At 38.1% G+C, this 21,024-nt stretch overlaps 1 protein-coding gene across 2 annotated transcripts; it reads left to right on the forward strand.

Moving 5' to 3' along the window:
* The first annotated feature begins 5,356 nt into the window (after window positions 1-5,356).
* Tlr3 (toll like receptor 3) lies at window positions 5,357-19,644 on the forward strand. Of its 2 annotated transcripts, XM_027391154.2 has the most exons (6): window positions 5,358-5,887; window positions 7,482-7,551; window positions 11,151-11,603; window positions 13,548-13,739; window positions 17,274-19,126; window positions 19,351-19,644. In XM_027391154.2, the coding sequence occupies exons 3-6, from the start codon at window positions 11,160-11,162 to the stop codon at window positions 19,577-19,579; spliced, it is 2,718 nt and encodes a 905-aa protein (XP_027246955.1). In that variant the 5' UTR covers window positions 5,358-5,887; window positions 7,482-7,551; window positions 11,151-11,159; the 3' UTR covers window positions 19,580-19,644. The 2 variants fall into 2 exon arrangements, with proteins under 2 accessions (XP_027246957.1, XP_027246955.1); XM_027391156.2 differs by lacking the exon at window positions 7,482-7,551 and having other exon boundaries at window positions 5,357-5,887.
* The last annotated feature ends 1,380 nt before the right edge of the window (window positions 19,645-21,024 follow it).

Raw genomic sequence — 21,024 nt, forward strand, 5'->3', positions numbered from 1 at the left:
TTATTGAAAGAGCTTATAAAGAAAGATGTGCCCTGAACAGTCTCAGATGAGGTAAGCAGGACAAGTCCTTTGTGAAAAGTGACTATGAAAGGGGACTGTGAACAGCGATGGCCAGGTCCGTCTAGCTGTTTCAAGTCCTGATTGGCACAGCAATCACACTAATGGCCACGAGCTGTTTTAAAGCGGTAGAGACACAGCTTCATGCCATCTCTCTGCTTACAAGTCAAATCAATGAACATCTTGATTTGAACTCCCGTGACAGGCTCTAAAAAGTGTAATTGTGTGTGCGTGCGTGTATGTGCCTCTGTGTGTGTGTGTGTGTGTGTGTGTGTGTGTGTGTGTGTGTAGGGAATTGAACCTATGGCCTTGTACATGCTTATCAAACACTTGACCACTGAAACCAATCCTTTGTCTCTTTCATATTAACCTGACTTTTCATATGGTGGCATCTAGAACAAAGTCTACTGTTTAGTCCACAATTTCAATTCTCCCTATATGTGGTAAAGTGATGCAATGGCGCATTCATTATGTCAGATTTGGTGCACGTATTCCCTGAAGTGTTCAGAAGTCTAGACCAGTATAGATACTGCTTATGGAAAAGGAAAAGGATAATCAAGTTTTCCCTAAAATTATTACAATACACTTGTCACATTGACCCATTTAGAAAAATTATTTTAAAAACATTTTTTTCTGTGGCAAAGGGCTATTAAATCATTCTGCTATTGTGTTATTTAACATGTAAATTGTATTCCTAGTCATTGTCAAAGTATAGGTGAGAAAGCTAGAGGCCATCACTCATAAAAGGCCAAATTAGAGTCCTTTAGTTTGGGCTAACAACCAAGAGAGGGACAGCATTTCAGAAGGACTCTTGATGTTAAATCTCAAGGGCACAGTTCTTTTTTTTAAGGCAAAAGATTACACTGACCACAATCATGTCAATCTGTGATGATGGTCAGAGTGAGCTTGCAATGTCTGTTTTGGCAGAGCATTGCAATTTTATCAGACATAGCATGATAATTCATTTTGATTTAAACCTTTATCAGTTATTTTAGTTTATGTTTAATGTGTACACATAGGATCAAATCAATTCTTACACTTGGACTATAGTCAGGGTTGTGGAGAATCTCAAATGTGTTGCCAAGGTGCTAAAGTAGGTATGGCTGTTGAGGCAGATAGAGGCTGAGAAGTGTCTTAAATAGATACAAGATGGTGTCAGGACAAGATGGTGTTACCTGAGTCACTTCGGCATTAAAAAAAGCATGGTGTTAAATTTAAAAAATGTTACTAGTTATATAGTGCCCTTGATCATAACAACTGTAACTTAAACAGTTGTAAATACTCTCTATTAATAAAAACACTCCATATAATATTGAAAGTTATTATTATCATGCACAGGCAGAGCAAAACAATGTATCTGTAGCTTGATAATCTAAGATTTCTGACATGGCTTAAAAGAGACAGGGTCAGTGTAACAATAAGTCTTTCCGCCAGGCTGCCCAAGTTCCGACCGCCACCATGTAACACACAGAGACTTATATTAGGTACAAATGCTGCTTGGCCAATGACTAGGATTTCTCATCTGCTAGCTCAGTCTTAATTATCATAAATCTATATATTTTATAAGACTTATCGGCCGCCAGTGGAAGCATCCTGTCTTCCCAGGCTCACATGTTGACTCCGTGCTTTCTCCTACCTTTCCCAGAATCCTCCTTGACTCCTAGTCCCACTTATCTTGTTTTCCTATTGGCCAATAGGAAAACAATAAGACAGTCATATACAGAGAAGGACCTCCCCTATCAGGGCAGAAAGGTCTGACAGATAGACAGGGCCATGTTTAGTCACTGCAAGAAGGCATATTTTCACCCACATATGTAGTAGAGAAATGCCTATGGAGAAAAATGGCTGCAATGGGGGCAGAAATGGCTACACCAAGTAAATTAGTTTTCTCCTGCAGGGCCTCCCTTCTGGAGTTGCTTTACCTGGCAGTATGGGAAGCTGGCAGTGCAGTCTTTTAGTAGGAAACTATTAAATAAGTAAACAGTAAATTATAAATTCTATACTATCACTTCTGATCTTTGTTACTTGTTGTTTGTCTCATCATTTTCCAGACTCATCATATAATTTAAATTATTATCGTCTCATACAAATGAACCCAGTTAGACTATAAGAAGTTTGCTAATTTAATAAAATTAATGGGATTCTGCTTCTATAATTTTGTAGACATTTTTGGATTTCCAGAAACTTTGTTATGGGGAGCGCACCAGAGAAGACTATTCAGACATAGTCTATACCCAATTGAAAGTCTTTATTCCAGCTGGCTGGGACTATGCTCAGGTATTTGGAACCTAAGTGTAACACTGGGTGTTTAGAATAAGAGGATCTGAAAGTCAAAACTCAAATCCTGTTATCTCACTCAGCATCTGGGGGTGGGGGTGTTGCATAAGCAAGCAGTTTAACAGAAGCCAAGATAAGTTAACTGGGTCATCATGATCTTAGTTTCTAGAATAGAGTTGGGTAACTTTCCATGGGATTCTCCATCAAGAATATCAAATTCTAGTAAAATCTAAAATGGATTTAGTAAGAATATAAGATGGAGGAATGACTACTATCCTGTGTTGTCATTTTTTCCACCTGGTTTTGTGGGCATGAGTCAAATCATCCTGTTCTAAGGGGATATAGTTGGCCCTAAAGACCAGCAGCTTAACTGAGTTTATCTCTGTTAGATGTAGTTGGCCATGCAGTTAAAGATACAGGGTCCCACCATTAGCTTGATCAGAATAAGAACCAATGGCCCAGCTAACACTGACAGTTAAGGGGCCAGATAAACCAGGCAAACAGACTGATACAAATTATCTGACCTATGTCTCATTTCTTCCCTTTCTTCAAGGTTTTCTCTGACCATGGTTTTTCCTAATTAGCCCTCATTAGTTGGCATGGAAAAAACAGGTTCCTCCTAAAGCCATACATAACTTTCCTTGTTTCATCACTTTCGGTTTTGCAGAACTATTTCTGCTGTAGTCTACTTATTTTTCTAGTCTAGATATGGAGTCTTCTAATAACCATAAGTCCAGAATAACTTTTTTTTTACCCTAATTATCTAAAGGATTGATATCTTGACTAGAATGTATATAGTGTTCCGGGTTAATGATCTTGGGTCAGTCTTATTTTTAACGGGTCTGAAGTCTGAGTGACAGTCCGTATGTCATTGCCCTCAGTGGCCTTTTTTTGGGGGGGAGGGCAGGGAGAGATGGATCCAAAGGATGATACCAGCCACTTTCACATCAGCTGGCATGGAGAGGATAACTGAGTAGAATCCCTTCCAGGAAGGTTCCAGAGACTGGGCAGCGATTCTCTTTACTAAATCAAATGTCCTGGCTAGAATTGGTAGGCAGGTTAAGAGATGGGAGATAATATGATTCCTTCACAGTTTTGTCAATGGCTTGACAAGCCTCCTGCAAAGCCCACAAGGACTTGAGAGGAGAGTGATTACACATTGCTGCCTGGTGGTTATCTCTGAGAATGTTGACCAGTTTTCAGGACATATTTGGTTAGTCTCCTCATGAGTTTTATTCATCCTTTCTATCCAACCTGAGTTCTGTGGCCTATATTCACAATATAAATTCCAGTTAATACTTAGTACCTTTGATTTTGAGTCACTGGGGAGGTAGCCCTGCGGTTAAAATGCTTGCCACACAAGTATGCTTAAGGACCACATTTGGGATTCCCAGAACCCAGGTAAATGCTAGGGGGATGAAGGGGCTTGTCTTACACCTCTAAAGCCCAAAAGTTGGAGATAGGATATCTAGAGCAGACTGGCCAGCTAGGCTAGCAGTAGTAATGAATTCTGGGTTCAGTTGAGAGCCCTGCCTCAATGAATAAAGTATAGAAAAATCAAGGAAAATATCCCAAATGAACTTCAGGCCTCTATGTACACATGTGCATATGCATCCCCCAATATACACATACATACACATTCTAAAACATATACACTTGAAAAGGAAAAAAATATTTATTTAAAGCCATTTATTAGTCAACCAACATTATAGCTAACATAACATCTCTAATTATAAAGCAGAAGACATTATGGAGGAAGTGTATTTTACTTATCTAATGATGCATAGCATATCTCTCCATTTCTAAATCATAAGACAGTGGCAATATGTTTTACAGCTCTTTTGCAATGCTGGCAGGACTTATTAAATAAGATCATTCCTCCTAGTGACACTAGCTGCAGTAAGTTGATGGGGACTGGAGGACTGTCTCCCATGCATCTAGAGAGTTAATATTAGCCTCCTCCCAGCTGCTCAGGGAGAGTGTTCATTCCCTTCCACACATCCACTGCACAGCTAATCTGGGCTTCTTATTGCACAGCAACTCAATCCCAAAGAAGCCTAAGGAGGCTGGTGTTCCAAGAAGCTGGATTGCAAATACTCAAACACTTATCAGGCCTCAATAATTGATTCAGAATCAAACTTCGCTTCATGCTGATATCTACTTGGTGGAAGCTAGTCAGATAGTGAAGCCAAGAGTCAGAGTAGGAGAGCACCATGCAATGGCCAAATCCTGACAAGGAGACTAGTCCTTCAGGCTAGCAGCAGTAATGCTCTAGAGTGGAATGGTGACTAAAGAAGTATAATACAGAAATGCAGCTTGTCCCGTTTTCAAAGACCGCACAGGGAAGAAATCTTGTCAATACTATTAATAATGTTTTGTTGGCATCCAGATGGATAAATGTAGGGGGCGACTATTTACTAAGGACAGCTGTCTATGGTGTTGAACTAAAGTTGTTACAACTGAAAGTCACAAGCATGTAATCATGTACCCAGTGACCACAGGTAGTAACTAACTGGGCCCAGGTAAACAGCAATTTGCACCACAAACTTACTTCTTGCTTTCAGTTCTGTCTCCATTCACCTTACTCACTTTCACTGACACAAGGAACCACTGTAGTAACTTGTGGTGAGTCCTTAGGCACCCCCGCCCCCTTAGGTTTCAAAAAATGGAATCAGGTTAAGTGTTCTCTGTTTCACTTTTCCTATACATCAATCTGGCTGCATCTGTAATAGAAAGGAAATTGAGCTCATTCTCTTGCAGTCATTTCCTTAACCAACTGGAGTCCTCAAAGCTGATTAAGAAGGAAAGGGTTAATCTGAGCTTCCCTATGAGCAAACCTGCTTGACCCATCTACTGATTCCTAACTTGTGGATACTGTGGAAAGCTGGGTCTTCTTGAGCAAGAAGGGCTCTTTGTGGCAGCCAGTGCTGAAGGAACTCTGCCCTACTTCCCTCCTCCCTCATCCCTCCTTCTTTCCCTCTGCCCCTCCTTCCCTCCTGACCTCCCTCCAGATCGCCTTCCTTCCTAACCCCCTTTTGTTTTCTTCCTCATTGTTTCCGGGAGTTTCCTTGTTGCTTTTGAGACAAGACCTGCTCCTGTGTACTGTATGTCTTTAACTCTTCCTGCTGGAAAACTGGATGCCCATTTTGACCAGGAGATTAAGTTCAACTTAATTAAGTTCAAGGTTGAAAAGAAAATAAAGCAAAGTAAATGAGCCCAGAATGATTTTCGCTTTTTTTAGGCTCCCCACACCCCGCCTCCCACTTTGGTTACCTCAGCACCAGTCCGGCCTCACACCACTCCCAATCCCCACCTCCACTCTCACCGCCCCCCCAATCCCCAGCCTTTGATCACACCCTATTGAAATCAGACAGGTTTGCAAGGATCCCCTGCCCACTCACTGCAGAGGGCTTGGCTCTGAAGTCCTGAACTCATTAACTCCATAGTTCCACCCACAGGCAGCAGCGGGTTCCTCCCTTTAACTTTCTCCCTGAAGTTCGATTCAGGACCATTGCAATGAATTCCAGGAGGTCATTAAAAAGAAACCAAAAAGGTAACAATTTAACTATTCGCTGACAATTTCCTGTGTTTCACTAATTATGCTAACGCTTCTCCTTGTTTTTCTTTTTATTTTTTTTAACTTGAGTTTCACTTTCAGGTTTGAAGGAAATGTCTGATTTAGAAAAAAAATAAGTCTGAATGATAGCTAAGGTATGCACGAACTCTGGCTGAATAAAATCAGAACGTTCTTGGCTTTTAACGTTATCCACCTGTGTCCCATCTGGGGAGTGAAACTGTGTCAGAATAACACAACAAAAGAAGGCTGAAGGTGATACAGGTATTAGGAACAAATTACGATAGTTCCAAATGCAAAATCAAAACTGATTTCTGTGGTAAAACATCAGTTTTATGTAGCAATTAAAACAACAACAAATCCTTCCTCTGTAGACTTCTGTTCTTGGAAAGGCAGGAGCATTAAGAAACTTCCAAAGCAATTTTGTAAATAGGCTTTAATAAGGGGGTAAAGGTGGCTCTGGGGTGGGGGTGGGGGAGTAAGGAGTAAACACTATTGAAATCGAAATACATGTATATGTGTAGTATACAGTATGAAATTCTCAAAGAATAGGTAGAAAGATTATATTAGAAATTAATTTAAATGATTTTTAAAAATGCACCTTTGCCTTAAAGAAACAAAATCCCAAGTGAAAAACTCCTTTCTTCTGTTTAGTTGGCTAGAAGGGAGCTGACATTTTATGATAATATTCTTGAGAAAGAATTCTTGGATGTTTCAAGGAACTGGGGGTTGGCTTCCTGTTCCAGAATAAAAGAGGATGATTGGAGAGGGAGGTGAGCTGTTTAGGAAATTGTATACCAAGGTTGGGAACTAGGCTGAAAATTTATGGACTAGTTGGGGGAAAATAGTCAACCTTCCACTTATCAAGTTGTCATAAGTTGTGTCCTGGACTTTATATAGTGATTATGTTTTGATATATATCTGCATGTAGGCGCTCATGTATTAACTTAGAAAAAGATATTGCAATGTTTATAAACCAAATTATAAATGGTGGCTAACTCTAGGTATGCAATCCCCACAATCCCTGCCTCAGTCATAATACAATGCAGTCTCCCCTTGAATGAAGAAATACAGTTCTCTATGCCTCCAAAACTGCTGCCCCTTTTTTCTTAGTTATTCAGGTGACTGTGGAGTTTGGAATTTAACAAGTTTTTTTTTCCCCAAATGTTTGAAATCTTTCCTTTACTGTTACCTATTAACTCATGTTACTAATGAAAATCTACTCATAAAATGGATCTCTTTTCCTTTGGGGATAATTAATGATATGATCTCTGTACAAAATGTTTAGGATTTGTGCCTTCCCTTCTCTCTCTCCCTCTCTCTCTCTCTCTCTCTCTCTCTCTCTCTCTCTCTCTCTCTCTGTGTGTGTGTGTGTGTGTGTGTGTGTGTGTGTGTATGTGGTCACTATTCTAAATTTCCTAACATTCTATTTCACACATCCTGATCTGTTAGCAGTTAGTGGATCTTTTCCCCTTCCAGTGAAGTGTGTTTTAGATTGGGAATGTCTTTCAGTTACTCAGGAATACATTTGGTAAATGCATTAGTCCTCAGTAATTCTAATTTTTATTCACAGCCTTTCCAGAGGGGTAGATATTACCCAAACTAGGACTAGAATACCTTACAAGGATTGTATCCAAAATCTGGTAAGTAGGAGAAAGAAAACTTTATGGTATTGGGAGGAAAGTTTGTTGGTTGTCTGTCTCTTACTTTGCCAACTGATATGTAATGCAAGCTTTATGATAGGTATCTATGTATAAAGAAAATAGTAAATATGTGATCACTGGGGGGCATGGATTATGTCCTTTGAGGGAATAGGTAGTCATTGTATTGAAACACATACTGCAGGTAAATTTCAAAACTAATGCACCAAATAAAGACAGCCATATGTATGAAAATGAATGAAGTCCCATCCTCTGTGGTTAGGTGGACAATCTGTAGGGAGAGCAGTGGTTGCTTCTAGGAGTGATGGTGGAAGTTAACTGGAAAGGGGACAGAGGAATTCTCTGGATGTGAGTAGCACAGATCCATGCATTTGCCAAAATTCAGAGAATGTGTATTTCAAATGTTTCCATTGTATTATGAGAAAATTTACAGTGGATAACAAATTCTGTATAAAAATGCTGAAACTATTGATGAGAGAGAGAAGATTGACATTCATGGTATGTGTTTGTGAGCTGATGATAGAGGTGTTTGGATAGATTATTAGATCTGTCTCAACACAAGCATATTCGTTATAAAGTTCTTTGGATTGTCTAGACTATTTAAGAATACTTTTTTGCTTCTCTTTCTCTTGTTTTGTTTTGAGACTGTGTAGCCTTCACTGGCCTGGAAATTACCTTGTTGCCTAGACTGGCCTCAAACTCACAGAGATCCACCTGCCTCTGCATCCCAAGTGCTGCTGGGATTAAAACATGTAAGATAACCATAGCTGGCCCTATTTAAGATTTTTTATTCAAAAGTTTCAGAATGTGTTGACCTTAGAATATCCATACACTGGAGCATTTTACAGAAATAAAAATGACAAATGCTAACACATGATGAGATGTGGATTCATCTTATAAGTGTCATACGGAGAAAAGAAAAATGAAGGATCACAAAATGATGCACACACTATCTCTGTTAGCCACAGGGGTGTGTTTGAGGACCACAGTGAGGGCCTGATAACATCAGGAGTCTCCAAGCCTACGTATGCCAATTTATCTGTATATGCATGCCTATGGTGAAGTTTAACAGTATACCCATTTTGACATTGTAATCTGGTAAAAGAAATATAACTATTCTGTCTCTCTCCCTCCCTCCCTCTCCCTAAAATTGGCCCCAATATCTCATTGCACTGTAGTAATATTTTACATCATGACTGTCCCAAGTAATTGAAACTGTAGAAAGTAAACTGTGATAATGAAGGAATGATATAATGTAATATTTTATTAATAAGTAATATAAAGGCAGGTAACCTTTTGTGTAGGAAATGGCAGTGTTTGTGTTTGGATTTTGTCAATAATGTACAAGCAAATGATTCAACTCATTTCATTACCAAGCCAAATACTACTGTACAAATTCCCATGGGCATCTCAGAACCCAGAACTTTCTTTTTGATTTTTAAAGTAAAGTAAAATAAAAAGTAGTTTGAAGGGACTAGACTCTACAGATGATCTTTTGTCACTGTTTGAGAACAATGCAGGTTGCCTCCAACTGTGAGGGGAAGCACCTGTGATTCATGCTCACCGCTGTGAATTAATGAGTGGCTTGTGACTCTCCCTGAGATTCATGGAATCCCTTATACTTCAAATGCTCTACCCACTTTAGTGTTTCTACTGCAATATTACCTTTCTAGTGCTTAGCTGCCAGTATCTCATGACAAATTTGGGATTTTCATTATAAAGTAAAAAATTACAAGACAATCTATGGGGCTTCTGGTAGTGGATCAGTATTTATCCCGAGAACACGAATGAACTTTGGGAGCCCATTCCACATAGAGGGATACTCTCTCAGCCTAGATACATGGGGAGGACCTAGGCCCTGCTCCAAATGATATGACAGACTTTGAAGATCACCCATTGAAGGCCTCACCCTCCCTGGGGAGCAGAAAGGAGATGGGATAGGGGGTTAGTGGGGGGCAGGGGAGGAGGGGAGGGAGAGGGAACTGGGATTGTCATGTAAAACAAGATTGTTTCTAATTTAAAATTTTTAAAAAGAAAAAATTACAAGATATAGCATAGTTAAAGTCATGTGCTCTTAAATTATGAATAAAAACTTTCAAAATTGTTTGAATTTGAAAAGAAAGCTTATAGGAACAAAATATAAAGAAGAACTTTCAAAAATGTTTGCATTTGAAAAACATACCAAAAATCTTACAGAATCATGTGCTCTTAACTCCCAGTGTTATTTAATATTGCATTGCTTTATCCTGAGAGCCAGAGGATCAGTTCAGCTTATCACTCTGATCCTTGCAGGTACCTTTGGAGAATTTCACATCTAGATCTGAGAAATGAATTAATTTGTCCAAAGCTACAAGACAGAAGCACCTTTATGAGAACATAAGTCGTGTTATTCCAGGGTCTACTCTCCTCACTATGTTCCTCTAAGTTTTCTCTGATTTTTCAGTGACTATTGACTGGTACCAACATAAAATTATGAATGAGATTTCTTAGTGTTAGGCTTTTCTAATTAATCGAGATAAAATGTTTCCTGCTTACTGGTAGTTACAGATCCAAAAGCCTAACATTTCCTATCTTAGCAATATCACCTGGTGCTATACTAACAGTTACAGGAATGTAAGGATGGATAGATGTGGTAAAGACAGAGGAGCATGTGTCTCCAGTGCCACAAAGGAAGGCATCAAGAAATGCAGTGTAGTCAGTAGATGCAGAATATAGTTATAGGTGCAGTCTTTTAAGTTATGAATGCAACAATGCATTAGATGAAAATAAATGTAACTACAGAAAACTAGTAAAGGACATGAGAGAATGGTATAGTTATACTCCTAACATTTCCAGTGGGACAAAACTGATTCAGATCAGTAACCACATAGATGAACATGAGGATATTATCACCAGTGAAATACATCAGACAAAGGAAGGCAAAAATCAAGGGTTTTGTTCCTGTGAAAGATGAACTTGTAGAATTATAAAGCTGTGGGTACTGAAGGTTAAAAAGCGCACAAGAAGACAGAGGAAAGAGAAGGTGGCTAACAAATACAGCAGTGGATTGGATTACTATAGTTAAAGGTGATTAATTGTATATTTCAAAGTAACTAGAAAAAAGGATTTCAAACATTCACAACCTAAGGAATTGATAAATATTTGAAGTGTTAAACATGATTGTCATGCTGGTTTGCTCACTATGCATCATATACATACTAAAATAAAACGGTTACCATATTACCAAAGGGTGTGTGATTATTCTGTGTTGGTAAAAATAATTTCAAGAGAAGATTTTAGTCTGGTGTGGACTGACTTGGAGATAGTTTTAAAAAATAGTAATATAACAATATGAAGTGGCATGATTGAGTTCCTTATCTTTATGGTGGTGGAGGGGATGAGAAAGAAGTATTTCAGTTTATTTCACTTACTGGTATTATTTGAATTATTTCTGCTTGGTGCATTACTCTATGGTATGCACTTGCATGTTGCAAAGGTTATTAAGAGATCTTTTATAGGTTTGAGTGATAATACTTTAAAAGAATACACCAAAGGATATAGAAGCATGGTAATAACCAATGCTTTTTATATTTCTTCTATAGGGCAGAATCATGAAAGGGTATCCATCCTATCTGATATACTGCTTTGGGGGACTTTTGTCCCTATGGATTCTTTGTGTATCTTCCACAAACCAATGCACTGTGAGACATGAGGTAGCTGACTGCAGCCATTTGAAGCTGACACACATACCTGACGACCTTCCTGCTAACATAACAGCACTGAATCTTAGCCACAACCAACTCAGAAGCTTACCACCTACAAATTTTACAAGATACAGCCAACTTACTATCTTGGATGCAGGGTTTAACTCCATTTCAAAACTGGAGCCAGAACTGTGCCAAACACTCCCATCATTGAAAATCTTGAACCTACAACACAATGAGCTATCTCAGATTTCAGATAAAACATTCGTCTTCTGCATGGACCTGATAGAACTCTATCTAATGTCTAACTCAATACACAAAATTAAAAGCAACCCTTTCAGAAGCCAGAAGGTAAGAGGGGTATGCTCATTTTGTTCTCAGAAATGCAAGTACTATCTATAGTTATGTGAAGTTAAATTTTTAAGTCACTGAACCATCCAAGTCTGTATAGCTATGAAGGTAAGAGTACAAACACTGATCAACCCTCTTCCTGGCTGCTGGGATGTACCTGTGCACGTGGGCACTGTGGTGTAAATCTGCCCCAAATTACAGTCTTAAGTCAATCTGAACATTGAGAAATATTCCTCTCTTGTGTTGTCTCATTTGAAATAGGACTTAGAAGAGACACCTCCTGAGCAGAAATGCATCTAACTATCCCATAGGGATCACAGAAAATAAACTCATGGTATCGCTGAATTTAGGATGTGAAGGCATTAAGAAACACAACCAGTCCAAATTCTGACTTAAATAAAAGTAACAAGTTGATACAATGGTAAAGCAGACTGTTTGGATACATATTGCCTACTCTTTGGAGTTTAAGAAATCTCAAAACATTGCCTTTTCAATGGGTTCCACTCTTCCCTTTGTAAAGTTATGCTTAAGTTTTAAATCTATGAAAAGTATGTGCTATTAACTAGTAACCTCAGCAACTCTGAAGAGCTTTATTTAAACCAAAGCCATTGGAAATCAGTTTATCTTCCTCACTTTGTGACCTCGAATAAAATGTCGAGCCTTATTCCTTCTTGGATGCTGAGGACATAATGTACTAATTTAAGCGCATTGAAGAGCATTGATAAAGTAATGTTGGCCCATCTGTGAGCCTTCTTAAATTAGTATGCGGGGAATTCCTTTCAGTATAAAGATCTCACAATCTGACCAAAGGAATTACCAGAGAAACACATTTTTCCTTTTTAATGTATACATGAAAATCTTAACTCTTTAATAGAACTTTCATTTGGCTTCCCCCTAACAGACATCACTGGTTTTCCTACTTTTTGCCTGAATTTGAAGCTTACAGGAGGATGGCCTGGTACTCTGTCTTTTATAATTTTTCTGTGCCCTCTTCCAAGATGTTTCCTGAGCCTCAGTTGCAGGGACTGTGTTGTTTTCTCAAAGGAGTGTTTTTTATCTTTTTCCTGAAACTAGTTTTCAAGGTCCATGCATTATATTATGTTTATTAAATGAATGCTTATTATGAACAAGCAAATAAATCACGAATTGTCCTTATATAATAAATTACAAGCTTAAATCCTTTAACTTGGTGAAAGAAATAAGGTTATTCATGAAGAGACTAAATTCTTGCAACAAGGATGGGTTTCTGTTTTTGCTGTTTGTTTAAATTTTTTAACTGAAATACAATTACATCACACATCCCCTTTCTGCCCTCCAAACCATCCCAACTGTCTTCCCTCAAATTCCTGTCATGTCCCCTACCACTCTCATGGATAGCCTTTGTTTCTTTAATTTTTATTGGTGTGTGTGTGTGTGTGTGTGTGTGTGTGTGTGCGCGCGCGCGCGCGCGCGTGCACCCATGCGCACACATGGACAAATATATAGAAATATAATCCACAGAATCTGTTTGTGTTGTTTGTGTGTATATGGCTTCAGGGCTGATCATTCTGCATTGGACAACCCAGTTAGGGGGTTCATCCCTGGGAGAGGCTAAACTTTCTTCTCCCAACAGTCACTAACAGTCTGCAGTTCTTTGTCCAGGGATGGGTCCCCTGGAAATTGACCCCCTTCCATGTAACATATCTGTTGATATTGCCATTTCTCTGGTCTTGTTTGTGCAGCCATGTATAGGTGAGACATTTTCACAGCAGACTAGTACAAACATTGAAGAGGAGTGGGTAAAAGTTGTAACAGTGATGGTAGTGCTTTTAGTTGCAACAAAGGTTATCATTCCTTCAGAAGAGAGAAATTGATCAAATTTTTCCTTTGAGATACTTTGATTCACACACTTGGAGGGAGTTGCTTCTGGTGTCTCTAATATGCATGTCTACTTTTCATTCTCAGAATTTAATTAAATTAGATCTTTCCCATAATGGCTTATCATCTACAAAATTGGGAACTGAGGTCCAACTGGAAAATCTCCGGGAGCTCTTCTTATCAAAAAATAAAATCCTTGCACTAAGAAGTGAAGAACTCAATTTTCTTGGCAATTCTTCTTTACAGAAATTGGACTTGTCATCCAATCCACTTAAAGAGGTAAGAAGTGAAGGAAAAATACTTCCTGTTCTATTTTTATGCATGTATAATCGCCCACTGTGTTGCATAGATGGGAATTTAGGATTTCTAGTGAAACAAAATGATACACTCTGCCAGGTCTTTAAGACATTCTTCAACACTTCTTGGGGACCACTGCCACCTTCATCCAAAAAGAGTTGAGAAATTGCCCAATTCTCAACCCTGTGCCATTGCAAAGCTGTTCTTTGATTTTTGAAGACTCTGACTTTAGTTTCCCAGTTATATCATGAAAATTAAACTCCTTCTCCTGAGATCTCTATAGGAATGAAAACACTATGATGGTTAAGAGCTCAGGCCACCACCTTGGGTTAGTAAGTCACTCCTACTCAGGCTTAGTCTTTTAACAATTGTACAATCAGGTAATTCATTCCAGTGATCTGTGCCTCAGTCTTCCAAATCTGCACTCTAATAGCACTACCTCAAGGGACTTACGAGGCAAGAAAATTTAGTAGCATAGTGTCTGTTAGATGGTAGCTTTTAGTATAAAAATTCCCTGTAATAGAATATTTCTCAGTTATCTTGTTTTGCTTTGGCCCATGATCTCCATCTGAACTCTTTTTTTTTCCATTCATTTATTTAGTTCATAAATAAAGTCATGCACAATTATGAACACAATACAGTATGTTCTCAATGGCATGGCTAAATTAAACCAATTAACATGTTCTATCACATATATTCATCATTTTGTTTTGAGAACACTTTAAGTATACTATCTCACAACTTTTAAAATATAGCATATTGTTATCAACCATATTTATCATGCTCTCAGTAGACCTCAAGACTTCACAGAGTCCATGCCTCTTGTCCAACTGCAGTTTTATATCCTTAAACCAATCGTTTCCCCATTGTTAAAAGACCCACATTGAAGCCTAATAGCCACAATTCTGCTCTCTGTTCCCATAAGTTCATCATTTCTAGGTTACACATAAAATTGAAATTGTGTGACATTTGTCTTCCAGTGTGTCACTTATTTTTTTTCTTTTTTGGCAAGCATATAACTTTACTATTTACTAAAGATGAAATCAAATTTGCATGCACAGGAGCGCTCACTGAAACACCTTGGATTCATCACATATTTGAGTTTCAATTAGCATATATATATTTATATAAAAGAGCAATAATGGCAATATGTTATGCATCAATAGCAGCAACAGCTTTTCCAGGTTCTGCAGTCATTTGAACAAAATTGTAGAGACATCCAGCACACTCCATTTAAAAAGAAACAAAAAACAAAAAAAACCAAAAACAAAACAAACAAACAAACAAACAACAACAACAACAACAACAACAACGTAAAAAAACAGAATCTCAGAAAACAGCGCAGTTCTGTTACTCTTGTGGTACTTGGCACCATTTTTTTTTAAATTAGCTTCTCAGTCATCATCTGGGAGGAAATCATTCTGAGCAACATCATTAAAAACAGCTCTGATAAAGCATGGTCACTACTATGTATCATAAATCAGGTCCACATATGAGTGAGTACATATCATGTTTGTCTTTTTGTGATTGGGTTACCTTGCTCAGAATGGTTTCTTCGAGTTCCATCCATTTTCCTGCAAATTTCAAGATTCCATTGTTTTTTTTTTCTGCTGAGTAGTACTCCATTGTGTAAATGTACCACAATTTCTCTATCCATTCTTTGGTTGAGGGGCATCTAGGCTGCTTCCAGTTTCTGGCTATTACAAATAATGCTGCTATGAACATGTTGAACATATGTCCTTGTTATATGAATGTGCTTCTTTTGGGTATATGCCTAGGAGTGGAATTGCTGGATCTTGTGGTAGACTCATTCCCATTTTCTTGAGGAGTCGCCATACTGATTTCCACAGTGGCTGTACAAGTTGGCACTCCCACCAGCAGTGGAGGAGTATTCCTCTTTCTCCGCATCCTCTCCAGCATAAACTGTCATTGGTATTTTTGATTTTAGCCATTCTGACAGGAGTAAGATGGTATCTCAAAGTTGTTTTGATTTGCATTTCCCTGATGACTAAGGATGTTGAACACTTTCTCTTTTTATACACAGCTGTATATGTATATATATATATTACATGCATTTGGTACTTTTGAGTTCATTGAGTAGTACTCATATGTATGTGTTTAGAACTGACCTCGTGGTATTAGATAACCACTTAAGGACTTATCCCCGAGAAAGACTGACTCTCCTTCTCTCACCAGTCATTAACTGCCTGGGACTCTTCTATTTACAAGCTGTGAGAATATGGGAAGACCTTAACAAATACAGTTTTATAACGATATTTTTCAGATGTAAGAGACTGTGAAAAAATTATCCTGAAAGAATAATGAAATAATTTGTGTATGCTACACACTTTAGTTTTAAAATATATTTTCTCTGATTAGAACATGTATTCCTATAAATTATGAAAAACATAAAAAGGAGTGTTAATAAAAATCACTTAAAAGTCTGCCATCAGAAACAAACATTGCTAGTATTTGTGTATATGTATTTACAATTCTCCAAATAATTAGAAGACAGCCAACAACTCAATCTCAGAACACTTAACTCAGTACCAACACTGTGAAAATTGTTTTTGCATATTTTATATTTATATGCATGTTCTTCTTAATAAACTTACCATTTTTACAAGAGTAAATTAAGACAAAAAAGGGCAAGCTCTCTACAGCCATGCAATACTGACTATTGGGGGCAAAATTAATATCATATTATTGAACATCTCCCACACAATTAATAATTTAAAAAGAACACGTTAACTTTCAAGGCTGCAAACAAAGTTATCAGGAGAACATACCATAATTTAACTTTTCATTCATTTTTAACTCCCTTTAAAAAAATTAAGCACACCTCTTTTTCATTTTAACTCCCATAAAAAAAATTTAAGAATGCCTCTTTTCATAGTCCTACTTATTTTTGCTCCATTAGCCCAAACTTGTTACAAGGTACATATGAGAAATCCAAGCCCATCTGCTCTTATAGTAAGGGCATGTGCCCAGCCCTGGCTATTGCCCTCTGGAGTCCCTCTTTGAATCCCAAAACAGCTGAGGCTTCTGATAATGGATTGTGAGTCAGTGGAAGAAAACTGAAAACACTATCATGAAACAAACTAAGAAGAAAACCTGAAAAGATAAAACTGGCAGCTCACTTTAGAGTTCTGGAAGAGAAAATACAAGTTACTGTCTCATTACTTGTGGCCACTGAAAGCGGTCTCCAAGATGAACTCAAGGTCTGCCCCTTTCCCGTTTTCACACATAATTTATTAAATGCACCTGGATTTGGTATGATTTAGGCAAAATGCTGGTTGATGCAGCCTTACCTGGGGAGCCAGAGAAGACCTTGGGGTATAGGTGTGGGTGTGGTGATTACAGGCACAGAGTGAAGAAGAAACCATTCACTAGAGGGATAGAGTGGGCTGCCCTGCCCAAGTCATTTGTTGAAAGGGGAGGAGGAACTGAGCAATGACCATTTTAGTGCATCCTATGGAGCCTGTTACATCCTGTTTGTTTATTTTGAACTGTCAGTTTTCTCCAGGGTGTTTTCATGCAGTTGGCAAGTTATCTACTCTCCTTTTGAACAACGCCCAACTAGACCTTCACCTCACAGAGAAGCTGTGCTGGGAACTTTCAAACACAAGCATCCAGAATCTCTCTCTGGCTAACAACCAGCTTCTTGCAACCAGAGACACCACTTTCTCCGGACTGAAGCAAACAAAGCTCACCTTGCTTGATCTTTCCTACAACAACCTACGTGACATTGGCAACGATTCCTTCTCGTGGCTCCCACAACTCAGGTACCTGTCTCTGGAGTACAATAATATACAGTGTTTGTCTCCTCGCTCTTTTTATGGACTTTCCAACCTGAGGTTCCTGAATTTGAAACGAGCATTTACTAAACAAAGTATTTCACTTGCTTCACACCCCAAAATTGATGACTTCTCCTTTCAGTGGCTAAAATATTTAGAATATCTCAACATGGACGATAATAATATCCCGGGTACAAAAGGCAATATGTTCACAGGCTTGGTGAGTCTGAAGTACCTAAGTCTTTCGAAAACTTTCACAAGTTTGCAAACTTTAACAAATGAGACATTTTTGTCACTTGTTCATTCTCCTCTGCTCACACTCAATTTAACAAAAAATCACATTTCAAAAATAGCAAGTGGTGCTTTCTCCTCTTTGGGCCAACTAAGGATACTTGATCTTGGCCTTAATGAAATTGAGCAAGAACTCACAGGACAGGAGTGGAGAGGTCTGAGAAATATATTTGAGATCTACCTATCTTATAACAAATACCTCCAACTGACTAGCAACTCCTTTGCTTTGGTTCCCAGTCTCCAAAGACTGATGCTCAGAAGGGTGGCACTTAAAAATGTGGAACTCTCCCCTTCTCCTTTCCACCCCCTTCGTAACTTGACTATTCTGGACTTAAGCAACAACAACATAGCCAACATAAATGAAGACTTGTTGGAGGGTCTTGAGAATCTAGAAATTCTGGATTTTCAGCACAACAACTTAGCAAGGCTCTGGAAGCATGCAAACCCTGGTGGTCCTGTTAATTTCCTGAAGGGCCTATCTCGCCTCCATATCCTGAACTTAGAGTCTAATGGCTTTGACGAAATCCCCGTGGAGGTATTCAAGAACTTATTTGAACTAAAGAGCATCAATCTAGGACTGAATAATTTAAACATACTTCTACCATCTATTTTTGATGACCAGCTGTCTCTAAGGTCATTGAACCTTCAGAAGAACCTTATCACATCAGTTGAGAAGAATGTTTTTGGGCCAGCTTTTCAGAACCTGAGTAGTTTAGATATGCGCTTTAATCCATTTGATTGTACATGTGAAAGCATTGCCTGGTTTGTTAGCTGGATTAACCAGACCCACACTGACATCCCTGAGTTATCGAGTCACTACCTCTGCAACACTCCACCTCAATACCACGGCTTCCCAGTGATGCTGTTTGACACATCATCCTGTAAAGACAGTGCCCCCTTTGAACTCCTTTTCATGATTAATACCAGTGTGCTCCTGGTTTTTATACTTATGGCGTTGCTCATTCACTTTGAGGGTTGGAGGATATCTTTTTACTGGAATGTTTCAGTTCATCGGGTTCTTGGTTTCAAGGAAATTGAAGCTCAGCCTGAACATTTTGAATATACAGCATACATAATTCATGCTCATAAAGATACCAACTGGGTTTGGAAACACTTCTCCCCCATGGAAGAACAAGACCAATCTCTCAAATTTTGCCTAGAAGAAAGGGACTTTGAAGCAGGTGTCCTTGGACTTGAAGCAATCGTCAATAGCATCAGAAGAAGCAGAAAAATAATTTTTGTTATAACATACAATCTATTAAAAGACCCTCTGTGCAGAAGGTAGGTGGATTTTGTGAATGTTTATGTCTGCACTTGTTTTTCAACTGAACTTGCAAAATTACTACATTCACAATTCATAAATTGTTTAAAAACAAATTAAGGGGGAAATAATATTTTTCAGTGAAATGCAAATAAATTCCACAAATAACTTTAGATTGTTAAGCTTTTAACATTTAACAACTATATGTTAGTTATCTAATTATTCATTTTAATGTTTTATTTAGATTCAAGGTACACCATGCAGTTCAGCAAGCTATTGAGCAAAATCTGGACTCAATTATATTGATTTTTCTTCAAGATATTCCAGATTATAAACTAAACCATGCACTCTGTTTGCGAAGAGGAATGTTTAAATCTCGTTGCATCTTGAACTGGCCAGTTCAGAAAGAACGGATAAATGCCTTTCATCATAAATTGCAAGTAGCACTTGGGTCACGAAATTCAGCACATTAAAATTATTTGGAGATTAAATTGGTAAAGGGATAGATCCAATTTATAAAGCCCTATCACAAATCTGAGTTTTACTTGAAAGTTTCATGTTTATTTATATGTATAGATGATGATATTGTATCATAATTGAATCTCATTTTTGAAGTATTTTTTATTTCAGGCCTCTTATTAACAACTGGTTTATTTATCCACTCCAAATAAATACTTGGGCAGTTAAGAGCATCCTCTGTTAATGAAGTCACAATTGATCTCTGAGGTGTATCACAGCTTCAAAGGGGTTTTAAAATAGTCTTTACTAAAACTGGGAATTTTATAGTTTTTTTTAATAAAAAGAATGGAGTTTTACTGTGTAACTCAGGCTGTCCTAGAAATTACTATGCTAGAATCTGGCCTTGAAGACATCAAATCACAGATCTGCTTGTCTCTGTCTCTGGAGTGATGTTTTTAAAGGCATGCACTGCTACACTCAGCTACATGAGATTTTATAATACTCACATTTGGAGACATTTATAGAAGGAAAGATAATTGATTTTATGATACAAGCCTACTTCAATGCTAAGAAGAGTAAAATATTTGTAAAGAGGTTTTTTTTTCAGTTGAAAAGCGTTGTGTTTTATTTTGATGTTGGTTTTGATAGATGTTAGGAATTTTTTTATTTCTTTTAGATATTTTTGTGATTTTCTTCCCTTTTTTATTTTTTCCCTCCATTTTTATTTAAGTTAGAAACAAGATTGTTTTACATGTCAATCCCAGTTCTCTCTCCCTCCCCTCCTCCCCTGCCCCCCACCAACACCCTACCTATCCCATATTATTTCTGCTCCCCAAGGAGAGTAAGGTCTTCCATGCAGGAGTCTTCAGAATCTGTCATATGCTTTGGGATAAGGCCTAGGCCCTCCCCCATGTGTCTAGGCTGAGGGAATATAAACCTGCACACCCAAGAGCAGAATATTTTCATAATCTTCATTGTGTAATAGGCCCCTAGACTGTAACACAACTGACTCCATGATGGAGGTACCATTTAGGCCATACACCTCAGTATGAAGATAGCATCATCAGCCAAGATGAAAATAAAGACCAAATTCATCAGTCCAGAGTTCTGGAAATGTCTCTAAATGTGCTAACCTTGCTTTTTGGCTTCTGTAGTTCTGCTTCTGGCTAACCATTCTTCTTAACTGATGTATGTCAATACAGACTATGTTCTTTGTGCTTAAAAGCTCACTCTGAGAAAGGCTCTGGGATACCTACTCTGTGATTCCAAACATTCAGTGTATTCCCTGGCTAGCTAATAAAGACTTCCTATTGGCTTAAACCCTTGTCATAGCAGTCTTTCCTAGTGGATGCCCTACAACAGTAGATGACTTTTATTACTAGGTAAAATAGGTAATAGAATACATACTTGTATTTTCCTAATATTTGTGTTTCTTTTGTAGGAGCATTTAAATAATTTT

Source organism: Cricetulus griseus (genome assembly GCF_003668045.3).
Source record: "Cricetulus griseus strain 17A/GY chromosome 1 unlocalized genomic scaffold, alternate assembly CriGri-PICRH-1.0 chr1_1, whole genome shotgun sequence".
Taxonomy (NCBI): Eukaryota; Metazoa; Chordata; class Mammalia; order Rodentia; family Cricetidae; genus Cricetulus; species Cricetulus griseus.